This window comes from Oncorhynchus mykiss, chromosome 30 (genome assembly GCF_057628025.1).
Source record: "Oncorhynchus mykiss isolate SJ-2025 chromosome 30, ASM5762802v1, whole genome shotgun sequence".
NCBI lineage: Eukaryota > Metazoa > Chordata > Actinopteri > Salmoniformes > Salmonidae > Oncorhynchus > Oncorhynchus mykiss.
In genome coordinates, this window is record NC_143051.1 from 32,870,597 (window position 1) to 32,883,381 (window position 12,785).

General features: G+C 43.2%; 1 protein-coding gene across 4 annotated transcripts; it reads right to left on the minus strand.

Moving 5' to 3' along the window:
- Positions 1-361: 361 nt before the first annotated feature.
- LOC110488334 (cyclic AMP-dependent transcription factor ATF-6 beta) lies at positions 362-12,430 on the minus strand. Of its 4 annotated transcripts, none has more exons than XM_090228445.1 (17): positions 12,114-12,430; positions 10,519-10,598; positions 9,659-9,761; positions 9,227-9,286; positions 9,042-9,124; positions 8,653-8,839; positions 8,285-8,449; positions 7,496-7,653; positions 7,187-7,366; positions 4,492-4,574; positions 4,152-4,349; positions 3,563-3,670; positions 3,222-3,321; positions 2,962-3,029; positions 2,631-2,733; positions 2,414-2,498; positions 362-2,204 (listed from the first exon to the last, which is right to left on the minus strand). In XM_090228445.1, the coding sequence occupies exons 1-17, from the start codon at positions 12,184-12,186 to the stop codon at positions 1,936-1,938; spliced, it is 2,103 nt and encodes a 700-aa protein (XP_090084571.1). In that variant the 5' UTR covers positions 12,187-12,430; the 3' UTR covers positions 362-1,935. The 4 variants fall into 4 exon arrangements, with proteins under 4 accessions (XP_090084571.1, XP_090084572.1, XP_090084574.1 ...); XM_090228446.1 differs by having other exon boundaries at positions 9,680-9,761; positions 12,114-12,421; XM_090228448.1 differs by having other exon boundaries at positions 12,109-12,413.
- Positions 12,431-12,785: the final 355 nt, after the last annotated feature.

Consider the following 12,785-nt stretch of genomic DNA (forward strand, 5'->3'; position numbering starts at 1 on the left):
ATAGTACTTCTCTACATATCATGCAAAAAATTATAATCCAAGTACCACCACCAGTTGCTGTTTATTATTTTTTACTCTTCACTTGGCCCTAATACCCTTCTGTAACATTGCTTCCGTTATAACCATAGATTTTCATGCTTAAAGTTTTGCTGTGTGTGTACATGTAATGTGTGTGTGTTTGGGACAGTGAATTGACATGTAAATGAAAAAGGGAATGTCTTTGGTCCGACACCTCACATACATGACTAGTAGTAGCATTGTGTTCCTGTATTTCATTGGCTAAAGTAAGGTCTGAAATAGAAATATGACTACAAAGAGACCCCTCAACACCCCTAACACAACTTGTACAGTTTCATATCCATTTTTTTTTTAAAATTCATTTATTTTAATAATAATAATTCTACTTTTCATATTTAAAAAAAGTTACAACATGGGTGGTATTCCCATGAGAACGGCATTATTATCTCAAAAATACACACTTGCCAAAGAAGTGCGTGCAGTGCTTCAGGCAGAGAAAGACAGACAAAACATAGCGAGAGTTTGCAACTAAAGAAAATGCCTTAACATCTCATTGTAAATTCAGAAATCACTTTTGGTCAAAAGACTAAGACTGCATTTTTGTGTGTGTGTGTGGGGGGACAACCACCAAAAGAAAAACAACTGAAAACGATGCTTACAGTTCACTGGAATTACTTCACATATACTGTGTATGAGAAACAATACATTCTATCATTTCAGCGTGACTGGATGATTCTGGATAAACGTGTCAGTAATTGCTGATGACATTGAGAATTTATTCGGATGTTAATACATCCTAGTTTTTTTTCTCTGCACTATCACAGCTGTTGCTGTTCTCCATAATTACACAGAGACACAAATGGATCAGCTGCAAGATTTGTGCAAGTGAGAAAATCACCTGTATATAGAAACACACGGTATGATCAAGGTGGTGGTCTACATTCAATGCAAATATATTTAGTCCATCCATGTACTTATTATTACTGTGCTCATTTCTGGAACAGCAGGTTTGTGCCCATAAGATGCAGAGGTTTAGAGGACAGAATATAGGTATGAATTTAAAAAAAGTAACTCAACAGCTACCGTTTATATTTACAACCAATAAACTCAAGTTAAATAATCCTCATACAAATCCAAAACACATTTGACATAAAATAAACAAACAAAAACCAAATCTAAGCTGACAACTAGCATCTGACCTGCAGGAGCCCTCTGAATGGAAAGTGATAAAAACAAATATACAGACAACCTCTACAACAACAACAACTCAAATGAAACCATGAGCAGTCCATTCTACCACTAGCTGCATATATATTTCAGTGATTAGTTCTGTGCTCTGTCTTAGTGCAGTGTACTGCCAGGTCTATGTTTTGGGCAGGTTTTTAAAAAAAAGTATATATATTAAGAAATGATTTAGTTAGGAGCCATTGGTAAACTTGAATCCTAGAATGTAAAAAATATATATAAATAAAAGAGGGTGTCAAGTGGGATGAGGTTAAATAACGTGGGTGATGGCATAGCCTTTAGGTTTGCTTTGTTTTCAGATTTTTCCCCTTCAATTTTATTTGACTTCTTCAATATAAAAACAGAGCAGGTTTGCAAAGTGGCTATTACTCATTGGTCTATTAGTATATTGAGTCTTCAGTATAATAAAACACATTTGCTTTGAGTTGCTGAGACAACATTTCAACATCGGGGCACCACAAGGTCACTGTTAAACATCCGTTTCAATTAGTACAGATGGCCTCCGTAATTCCATGACAGATTTGCCTCCTACAACCTTTCAAATCTCCCTTATTAAGTCCGCATCCCCATCTAACTTCACCTATTCGATCTCCCATTACCCTCTCTGTCCCGTTTTCCGCTACCTGTCCTTTCTCCTCCAATCCCCCTCTCGATTGTTCACCTTCAATAACCTCAAACCTGGCCCCCCTGGCTGATGTAATACTCAGCCTCACGTCTTCTGACGGGTAAGGGTTGCCGTGGAGTCTCCGCTCCGCCGGTGTGGGGATGGTGGCGGCCTCGGAGGGAGGTGTGGTTGCTGTGGTGATGGTGGGCGGGGGGAGCCGAAGGGGGGTCGCGGAGGGACGGGGGAACATCGGAGGCTTTGATGGGGATGATCCGGGTGTCCATGACCTCACAATCCACCTGCATCATCATCTCATGGGATTTGTTATATAAACTCTCTGTGGGAGGGCGAGAGAAAGAAAGAGTGCAATGTAAAAAAAGAGAGACACTGACAGGGATATGGGGAGAGGAGAGTGTACAATAGATAGCCTTTATTTGTCTAACTAAATAACAAAAAATGTGTTTGGGGCAGTGCATTGGGGCTATAATTATGCATAATTCTAAACCGCTGATAGTTCCAACTAGATATCAAGAAAAACAAAGTCACCGTTGACAGACATAGCCGGCATCACCAGGGACATTTTGGGCCGTGTGGTCTTGTTGTGGCTGATGGCAGGCAACAGCAGGTGATCCTACAAACAGAAAGTATGTTCAGAAATGTCAGGACATGTTTGTTTTGCATTTTTCAAATGACACCCACCGTCCGTTTTTATTCACACTCGGTTTCACTTCCCTAGAGGTTTGGCGTCGCTGTTCCGTCTTACCCGTCTGAAGGAGACCACGTAGAAGGTATCCTCACGCCGGTCGATGGCGTCCATGAAGTCACTGTAGCTGATCTCGGGACCGGCAGGGAACACTTGTATCTGACTGTGAGAGACAGAAGGGAAGTTAGGCCAAGACAAATAGCATTCATTTAAAAATAATAATAATTTAAATGGTCGGACTCATTCCAGCAGTGTTTTTCCTCAGTTGATGCAAATGCCACACATGGTTTAGTATGGTACAAGTGAACATGCAAAAGTCAACGAATCACTTAGAAATTGAAGCATGAACACCCATTGTTGACTACTGGGAAATGTGACCTACAACGGTTACCTCTCGATGGAACGATGGGTCTGTATGGGAAGATATCTGGAGAAGTTTGTCTTCCTTAGCTGTGCTTTCTGTAGAAAAGGGAAGGGAAACAACGATGATGAATGTGTGCACCCAAACAATACCAATGAACACCGACTCGAACAGCTAGGTCGTTCAACACACCAGAGGGTATCATGAGTTCTCACCTGCGCATGTGAACTTGAAAAACTAAGAAAATATGATCTGATGCAGAAATACTAAGAAAGTAAATGAAACCCCACCTGCGCTATTTTAGCTTTTTTCACCATCTTTGGCTTCCCTCCAGACTTCTTCCTGTCGATCTGGTGCCTGTGAACCCATCCTCTCAGCTCATCCGCCAGCCTGAAAGAGGACGTGAAACAGTCAGCTACAGTCAAGATGAGTGCACAGATAATGTACTAACAACACATACAGTGGGATCTATGAGGATATTATACCCCGCCCCCCTTTCAACACAGATATACGAGAACACAGGTGCACTGTAAATAGTAGCAATATCATATTTGCATAAATGTGGTGGGTGGGAGAGAAAGAGAGAGAAAAAAAGAGACTCCCGAGTTGCGACCATAGCAGCACCACTGACCTGAGGGACTCGGAGCGGTTGAACTGCCTGCAGTCATTGGAGGTGAAATAGCGGTCGATGTCCTGCAGGACCAGGTCCTTCACGTCACTGAACACGTCACTCAGGTTCCTGAAAACAGACAAACACGTCATGCAGATTGAAACAGCAACTTCGAACAGATTCAACATCCTTCTGAAAGCCTAAATCAGCATATCACTACTATTCTATGGAAAACTAGTGCGTTCAAGGGCACAAGTGCTTAAAGGGCCGTAAACATGAAGTAAACACTTAACAGGCAAGTAGTATGTGGACATCGTTCATTTTATGACAGCCTGTTACTTACTTCCAAGATCAGACCAGTATGACTGCATTCTAGATTATTAGACTGCATGAAAATCTTCTGCTCAGCTCAAAACACTGTCTTGTTCTCAATGGGCGTTCTACTTGGCCATGTTTGCAAAGCCTCATCAATTAAAACCTTTGGTAGATGCATGATTGGCTGTACGACCCACATGGGCAGCAGTCGCAGATGGCTGTGAAAAGGTCATAATGAACAGGCTCACCATCATGGATATACAGAAGGAACTATGAATTGGACTTCATTACCCACCTAAACTGGTATGAATCGGTGGATTCCCTCTCCACTTCTCCTCCCTTCCACCCATCCTCTCCTGCCTCCTCCTCCTCAGGATCCATCCTTTCCTCCACTCTGCTGTGTTCCTGAGCCGTCTCAAACTCCAGGAGACGTCTTCCTGCGTGAGGCACCACCTCTTCGTGTAGTCCCGTCTCCAGCTTCCTGTCTGTGATACTGGAGGAAAACATTCTGTCAAAATCAAACATTAAATCATGGAGTTACGCACATGACTCTTTAAAACAAAGGATTTGTTTTGGCCAATTTGCAATTGTTAACACTTAATTGAATGGCAGTGACTATGAACAGTGACTTTTACCTGACAGGGCCGAAACTGAAAGTCATGAACAGTAGCACTGCCATGACGCAGACGGCCCTCTTATTGTTACCAGACTCACTGCCCTGGAACATAGAGAGAGGAGAGTTAAAGCACAGTGTACACAAGCAAGTACAAACACGTATCCTCAATCACATATTTGAATGTATACAGTCATTGCTTAAACAGACAAATCTTAACCACATTCTTAAAACTTTCATTTAGAAAGATGAATTGAAAGCAATGCAGTCCATTAGGGAAATCCATCTCTGGCTCAGTAATGTAATCGCCTAACACATTTGCTTAAAGCCGCGATTGTCACTTTTCGGTCGACCCCGACCAAATTCACATAGAAATGTGAGTTATAGATCTGTCATTCATATAGAAAGCAAGTCTAAGAAATATTAATTTTCACAAAGTCTTTTGCCTCAGTTTGTATGATGGGAATTTGCATATACTCCAGAATGTTATGAGTGATCAGATGAATTACAATTAATTGCAAAGTCTCTCTTTGCCATGCAAATGAACGGAATCCCCCCAAAATGTTTCCACTGCATTTCAGTCCTGCCACAAAAGGACCAGCTGACATGATGTCAGTGATTCTCTCACATAGGTGTGAGTGTTGACGAGGACAGGGCTGGAGATCACTCTGTCATGCTGATTGAGTTCGAATAACAGACTGGAAGCTTCAAAAGGAGGGTGGTGCTTGGAATCATTGTTCTTCCTCTGTCAACCATGTATACCTGCAAGGAAACATGTACCGTCATCATTGCTTTGCACAAAAAGAGCTTCACAGGCAAGGATATGGCTGCCAGTAAGATTGCACCTAAATCAACCATTATCGGATCATCAAGAACTTCAAGGAGAGCAGTTCAAATGCTGTGTAGAAGGCTTCAGGGCGCCCAAGAAAGTCCAGCAAGCGCCAGGACCGTCTCACCAGTACAGAGCTTGCTCAGGATTGGCAGCAGGCAGGTGTGAGTGCATCTGCATGCACAATGAGGTGAAGACTTTTGGAGGATGGCCTGGTGTCAAGAAGGGTAGCAAAGAAGCCACTTCTCTCCAGGAAAAACATCAGGGACAGACGGATATTCTTCAAAAGGTACAGGGGTTGGACTGCTGAGGACTGGGGTAAAGTCATTTTCTCTGATGAATCCCCTTTCCGATTGATTGGGGCATCCGGAAAAAAGCTTGTCCAGAGAAGACAAGATGAGTGCTACCATCAGTCCTGTGTCATGCCAACAGTAAAGCATCCTGAGATCATTCATGTGTGGGGTTGCTTCTCAGCCAAGGGAGTGGGCTCACTCACAATTTTGCCTAAGAACACAGCCATGAATAAAGAATGGTACCAACACATCCTCCGAGAGCAACTTCTCCCAACCATCCAGGAACAGTTTGGTGATGAGCAATGCCTTTTCCAGCATGATGGAGCACCTTGACATTAGGCAAAAGTGATAACTTAGTGATATTGACATTGATATTTTGGGTCCATGGCCAGGAAACTCCCCAGACCTTAATCCCATTGAGAACTTGTGGTCAATCCTCAAGAGGCAGATGGACAAACAAACACCCACAAATTCTGACAAATTCCAAGCATTGATTATGCAAGAATGGGCTGCCAACAGTCAGGACGTAGCCCAGAAGTGAATTGACAGCATGCCAGGGCGGATTGCAGAGGTCTTGAAAAAGAAGGGTCAACACTGCAAATATTGACTCTTTGCATCAACTTCATGTAATTGTCAATAAAAGCCTTTGACACTTATGAAATGCTTATAATTATGATTCAGTAATCCATAGTAACATCTGACAAAAATATCTAAAGACACTGAAGCAGCAAACTTTGTGGAAATTCATATTTGTGTCATTCTCAAAACTTTTGGCCACGATTGTACACCAGCTTCAAACAGCTGGAAATACAATATGTTTGGTTAAAGGCCTAAAATGAACTTTTTGGTCCACCAGCCACTGTGGCAGGTAGATGGGGAAGAAAAAAATCAAACAGCCACTCAGATTTTTTTTTACCGGGCTAAATATTTTCCCTCCATAATTACAGCAAAAAAAATTGTCAAATAAAAACAGAATAGATGACCATGATTTGTAATGTTTCTAAAACAATGTATTAGTAAAAAGTAATGTGGTGTATTGCTCCATTTCATTTAAATGTATTCAAAATATCAGAAGATACCATTTTCAGATGCGCCTATGGGGCCACTTGAGTCGTGTCACGTAAGTCTGTGTGTGAGATTTGGGATCTGGACAGGGCATCTCTTCACTATCAGTTGAAGCAGCAGACTCAAACTAATGTTGAAAAACAACCTAGCTTGTGAACAAAATGTAAATAGCCAAGAAACACAAAGACAAAGTCTCCGTTTGTAGATTTTAGAGAAATTTAGACCAACTTCTATACACAGCGCCTCCACAAATGAATCAGCACTTCATTCAGAGCGCACAGCTCTCCTGCCAGGCAGTTGTTGCTGCGTGAGGTGGGATATAGGATTTGTATTTCTTTGTTTGATTAGCAGCTTTGAAACAAAACAGCAGAAACACTCTGAAAACAGCTACTGTAGCATTTTTCTACAATAAATTGCAACTAGCACGTGCTCATACTTGACTTCTGACAATTTTTTTTATTTGGAAATGTAATGCTCGCACTGTAGAGCCCTGCATATCTTCCCTCCCACTCCACCCTCCCACCCCGTACCTCTTTCCCGACAAGCCTCTCCCTCAGGGCCTGGTTCTCCCTGCGAAGGCGCTCGTTCTCCTGCTGCGCCTCCATCAGCTGGCCCTCCAGGTTCTGCAGGTACTCTTTCTTCTTCTTGCGTGACTGGCACGCCGACTCCCGGTTCTTGATCATCCTCTGCTGCCTCTTCATCACCTTCATCTGTGACACGGCCGGAGGGGAGAACACAGCAGCTGATTGCACAGCGTATGATTCGACAGTGAAGACTGAGAGTGAAAGAGACTCAATCCTACTCACTGACTGACTGACATGTGACTGACAGACACTCACATCAATGCCATTGCTCCCTGGCAGAGAGGACGCTGGGACTACGGGTTTGCTGGGGAATGGGGCTGTGGGGCTATGGCCGTGAGGCATGATGGGAGAGACAGGCTCCATTTTGACGATGGCTGGAGTGGACCCCAGACAGACAGACTGGGAAAGCACCACTACGGGAGGAAAGGAATGGGACATCACTTAGCTATTACATAACCATGCCATTACATAATAAATTATCTTACCAGACAGACACACTAAAATCCAGAATCCGGGTAGTAAAAAAAAAAAAAAGACTGATATATAAATAGTTTCTCTCTCTTCTTTTTACCCCCTTTTCCTCCCCAACGGACTCGGGAGGCGAAGGTCGAGTCATGCGTCCTCCGAAACATGACCCGCCAAACTGCGCTTCTTAACACCAACCCGCTTAACCTGGAAGCAAACACTGTTCACCTGACGACCGAGGTCACCCTGCAGGCGCCCAGCCCGCCACAAGGAGTCGCTAGAGCACGATGAGTGAAATAAACAACCCCCGGCCAAACATTCCCCTAACCCGGACAACGCTGGGCCAATTGTGCGCCGCCCTATGGGACTCCCGAACACGGCTGGTTGTGATACAGCCCGGGATCGAACCCGGGTCTTTAGTGACACCTCTCAGACCGCTGCGCACTCGAGAGGCCCCTATAAATAGATTTCTAATCAACAACCGTTGCAGGAATATACATTGACAGGCATTGTGTCGATTTGAGTAAGCCTGGAAAAAGATAATGTGTGAAAAATGGTCAGTCTGGTCCCAGGACTCACCAGGCCTGCTCTGGTCCATGCTAGGCAGGCTGTGCAGTATGAGGGCCTTGGCTGGACTGGGAGACTGGGGGACGGGGAGAGCCGATAAACACACAGGCCTGGGCTGGATGGGAGGCTTACTGCTCAGGATGGTACTGGCTTTGATGGTTGCTGCAGTGGGGTGGACTGGAGGGAGGGTGTGTAGAGAAAACAATGTGACAGAGAGCATGAACGTGTGAGAGTTAAAACCCCTCCCACGCACTATAAATGTCTAAGTACATTTGCATCAAAAGTACATGAAATACGAAGTCTGCTCTCTTGTGGCTGAAGTCTTTCCTGTGCAGCACGTACACCTACAGTATAGCTGACATCACTGTAGCAACACACACCTGTGGCAAGTGCGTCGATGCCATTGTTGACTGCTGTCTGGTGTTGCTGTGGCTGTGGGAGCAAATGGGACTGTGGCTGGGCCTGTGGCGCGGAGGCCACCGTGACTTCACATGTGCCAAGTGGTGGCGACAGCACATCTCCAAACATATAAGGAGGTGTGGGCGGGTTCTCCCCTTTCACTGTGATCTGAATGGTAGAAAGACAGAGATGTGGAAGACATTAAAACATTTTTTTTTAAAGGCTTCACACCTTTGTTGCACATTGGTTAGCTTTGACATATTCTGACTAGGCTAACTAGTTCAGAGACTCTGAGACACAGTCATGCATCAATGTTGCATAAGGGGCCTTTAGTAGTGTGATGTGGAAGTTGATCTCTGTCTGGACTGACCTGTGAGTCTGGGAGTGACGTCAGGGAGCAGTCTGAGGCCAGCGAGGAGGCAGGGGAGGGAGGCTCCGCCTTCACCCGGAACACTGGAACAGCACACACAAATTATTCAAAAAGACACAGTGAATATTTCACATTCAAGGATAAAAAGACACACACACGTAAGCAATAGCCAAAGAGGAACTTACACATGTCCACTGGCAAAGGCTGCGTTATCGTCATTTTATCTTTCAATATGGGACTGTCCCCTTAAGAGTGAGAGGAAGGCAGAGAGACAGCGGGGAGGGAGGGAGCAAGGTTATGCAAGTACACTACAACTGACGCTGAGCTACAATGACACCTTATTGATAAATTGAAGTGGTAGTGCATTAGAGAAGTATTGATGTTCACATAATTACATTTCCACTTATAGTTTGAGGTCAAACGGCCCAAATGTCTACTGTACATAACTCCTGCTTTAGCCTAGTACATGTTTGATCTTTAAAATAACATGGAGAAATCCTCAGGCCCATATCATTCATCTTATTATTTTGCTTTGTGGGCCTTCTATAACAGTAATAACATGTATACTACCACAACTAATACTTTGAAAAGGAAAACCTATTTTTATGCTTACTGACATGTTTTATTCATCTCTGCACCTGTGAGAAGGTTGTCATCCAGGTGTCTCCACGGCGACGTGGGATTGTCGGGATCAAGAGTCAGCACGAGATCGTTGTCAAACTGCGAGGAAGCGAAGCACAGAATTAGGCCATTGTCTGGATTAGTCAGTAGGTCGACAGGGGGCACGCAATCGGTTTCCCCAACAGACAATCAGCCCCATTATGGACCGGCCCATCTCAGGTTCACTCAAGTTACCTTATTTAACGTTGGCATCACACACTGAACTATCACCACTGCTAGTTAGTGTTTAACGCTGCCTGGCTGATATATACTGATACTGCTCTCATAGAGCAAGAATGAGCAGATTGTCGCACTATTGCACACTATTTTATTTAAACTTTATTTTACCAGGCAGGTCAATTAAGAACAAATTCTTACAATGACGGCCTGGCAACCCTGAATGGACTGAGATGCTTGCATCAGATAGGCTTAGTCTTATGTGGTCCAAATCTTAATTTGAGATACACTTGTGTAACAGACTTAATCACAAATCAAGTCCGTGGGAGATTTGAACCTCTGAATTACCTGTGTTGTTGGATCTCATATGTGGACCATATTGTTAAAGCAGATATGGAGGTAACAGTGGTGGTTACCTCATATTACTAACAAACAAGACATTTCCAATGGTTGATTGTAGGGATGTAGATTGGAATCGGCCCCATGTTGAGTACACAGGGAATGAGGTCTAAATCATTGAAAGAGCGATTAGCGTCGGTCATAGGTTTGGATTAACTTCAATGTGGTGATACAACATGTGCAGTACAGTGGCCAGAAAATAGAGTCAGGGTCTGTGAGCAGAAACTCTCTTTGTCCTTACCGATGTTTCATATTTCGGCCGTCTCGTGTACTCCCCATCCTCTCCCTCCTCCATGCTCTCGCACTGGTACAGACAGGCATCTGGGACAGACCGACAGACCAATTAGTTAGTACTGTAGGAACATAATCATTTACCGACACGCTCAAGTCTAGTTTGCTTGAGTGTCAGTTGCTATAGCGTTCGTAAAGCCTTCACACTGTCCCACAGCGACCTCTCGTCCGCCACGGTTCCCAGTGCCTTATTTGGTTTGACACGGGCTTGAAACACATGACTCTGACCTTTGAGCTAAAACAAGAAGAGGGATCTACTAGTAAATGGTGGTTGTGATCATAAACACAACACCTAAAATAAGCTCCAGGTTTGATGCTTTTATACACCCATTTTAAAGGAAAAACAGGTTTCAGTCACAGGAGTCCAGTTTGGGTCTTCTGGCTTTACAAAGAGGGGGAAATCTAAGCAGTGGAGGGGAAGCTGGCTTAAAATAAATGAGGATTTCAGCCCTGAGGTGACCCAGCTTTAATAGCAGAGGGATCAGATACCCACCTACTCTGTGCTGAGAATTGTTCCCCATTACTGTTGAATTTCAATTAGCAAAGGGATAGCAAAAGTCTTAGCTACTCATGATAATAGTAAACCCCATTAACTAGAGGGCCAATTTATGAAATCAAATTGTAGTTCAAGCCTACATTATCGTGGGGTGTTTGTCGTCTTGAAAGAACGCTGAAAGAATACTAAGTAGGCTATCCTTTACAACTATAAAACGTTTTCCAGAACTGGTTTTGATTCATACTACAGGCCTGTTTAAATTCTGTTTATCATAAAGAGTAAATGTAAAAGTTCAATCAGGTTCAGCAATCACAGGAAGTTAAAGTGCTCACAGTTGACTGATTGCATGAGACAACCAAAGTCTTGAGCATACAAACTTGAGCATACAAAAGCAATGACCAGGGAGTCAGTACAAGGGGAAGTTATCTAAAATACAGTGCCCTACAATGAAAACCAGAAAGATGCAAATGCTACTGATTTAAGAAAAAGACAGATGCTCAGATATTCCAGACCACCAGATGTCCCATAAAGCTAGCTATGTTTTCAGTCTTTGGATAGGCTAAGCCCTATGGTTGTTTCACATATTGCATACAGTTGTAATTCAGGTATTTAGGCCTGATGGTATTTTCAGATAGACTGTATCTTATGGAAAACGAAAGCTTGCAGAGCGCAAGTTTTTCTCGCACTAATACTAAACTAGCTAAAGCCCCATCTCATCTGTGCATTCACATGTCCGGCTGGCTGTCCAGTGTACAAGTATAACGTTAGCTAGTCGTTGACACAGCCACGAAAGAAACCAAATCACCCCCCAACTGCGTATCATTCTACCACCAACTTTCATATTTGGAATTTGTTCCCTTTGTCAACCTGTTAAGGGTAGGGTGAGTAAAGGGAATATGCATAATCAATTTCACGCGTTCGTGATCAGCTGAAAGTCGCGTTAGCTAGCCACAGTAGCAGATCATTTTAGATACGTAGCTAGCTAACGCATCCATGCTGCCCAGGTGGTAAACATACATTACAGTAACGTTACCATTTATGTACCTTACCCCAATCTTCGCTTGTCAGAAGGTTATCAGCGAAGAAACGACTATCCAAATCAGATAGTAAATCCGTAGTCATAGCCACACAGCCAAATGCGTTTGTTGGGGGGGGTGTAATCACTGATAAATTACATCAAACAAAAAAGATAAATCCGCGAAAACGATTTTACAGCGAATGATGCTCAATTTGCGATTGGGTCCATCGAAACATTAGATGTTGTATTTATTTTATTTCATAATATCCATTCGGTCCACAGCACCATCTCGCATATGATTACATCCAGACACGGAAACGACATTTCCGGCAAAAGCCCGTCCCATTTTCAATGCAGGATCCAATCAGAGCAACGATTTGTTAGATAGATTTTTCAATCGACCTGTCCAGTAATAGTATTACTATTTACTAAGCGTAAACAGTTGTGGGTGGTCAGAAATCAGATGTTTAAAGGTGATTCCGCCCACTCACGCATCAGAATTTTGAGAGACATTAAAAATATCAAATACTAGACATGTAATTAGGCATTCCTATCAAATGGACTGGTGATAAAAACAGTCAACTGTCAAAGAATAAGGAACATTTTCTTTGCTCAGGTGATGTATGAAAATGAATGAAAATCTAGCTACAACAGCTCCCTAGCCTCCCTGAAATAAATTAAATTGTTTAATCACTTTAATTAA

Excerpts from the sequence above, each read along its gene's own strand:
- LOC110488334 (XM_090228445.1), bottom strand. The coding sequence starts at position 12,186 with ATGACTACGGATTTACTATCTGATTTGGATAGTCGTTTCTTCGCTGAT. Across the intron at positions 8,840-9,041 it reads CGTCACTCCCAGACTCACAG|ATCACAGTGAAAGGGGAGAA; the intron begins GTCAGTCCAGAC and ends TCTACCATTCAG. Across the intron at positions 2,205-2,413 it reads GCCGGCTATGTCTGTCAACG|AGAGTTTATATAACAAATCC; the intron begins GTGACTTTGTTT and ends GCCCTCCCACAG.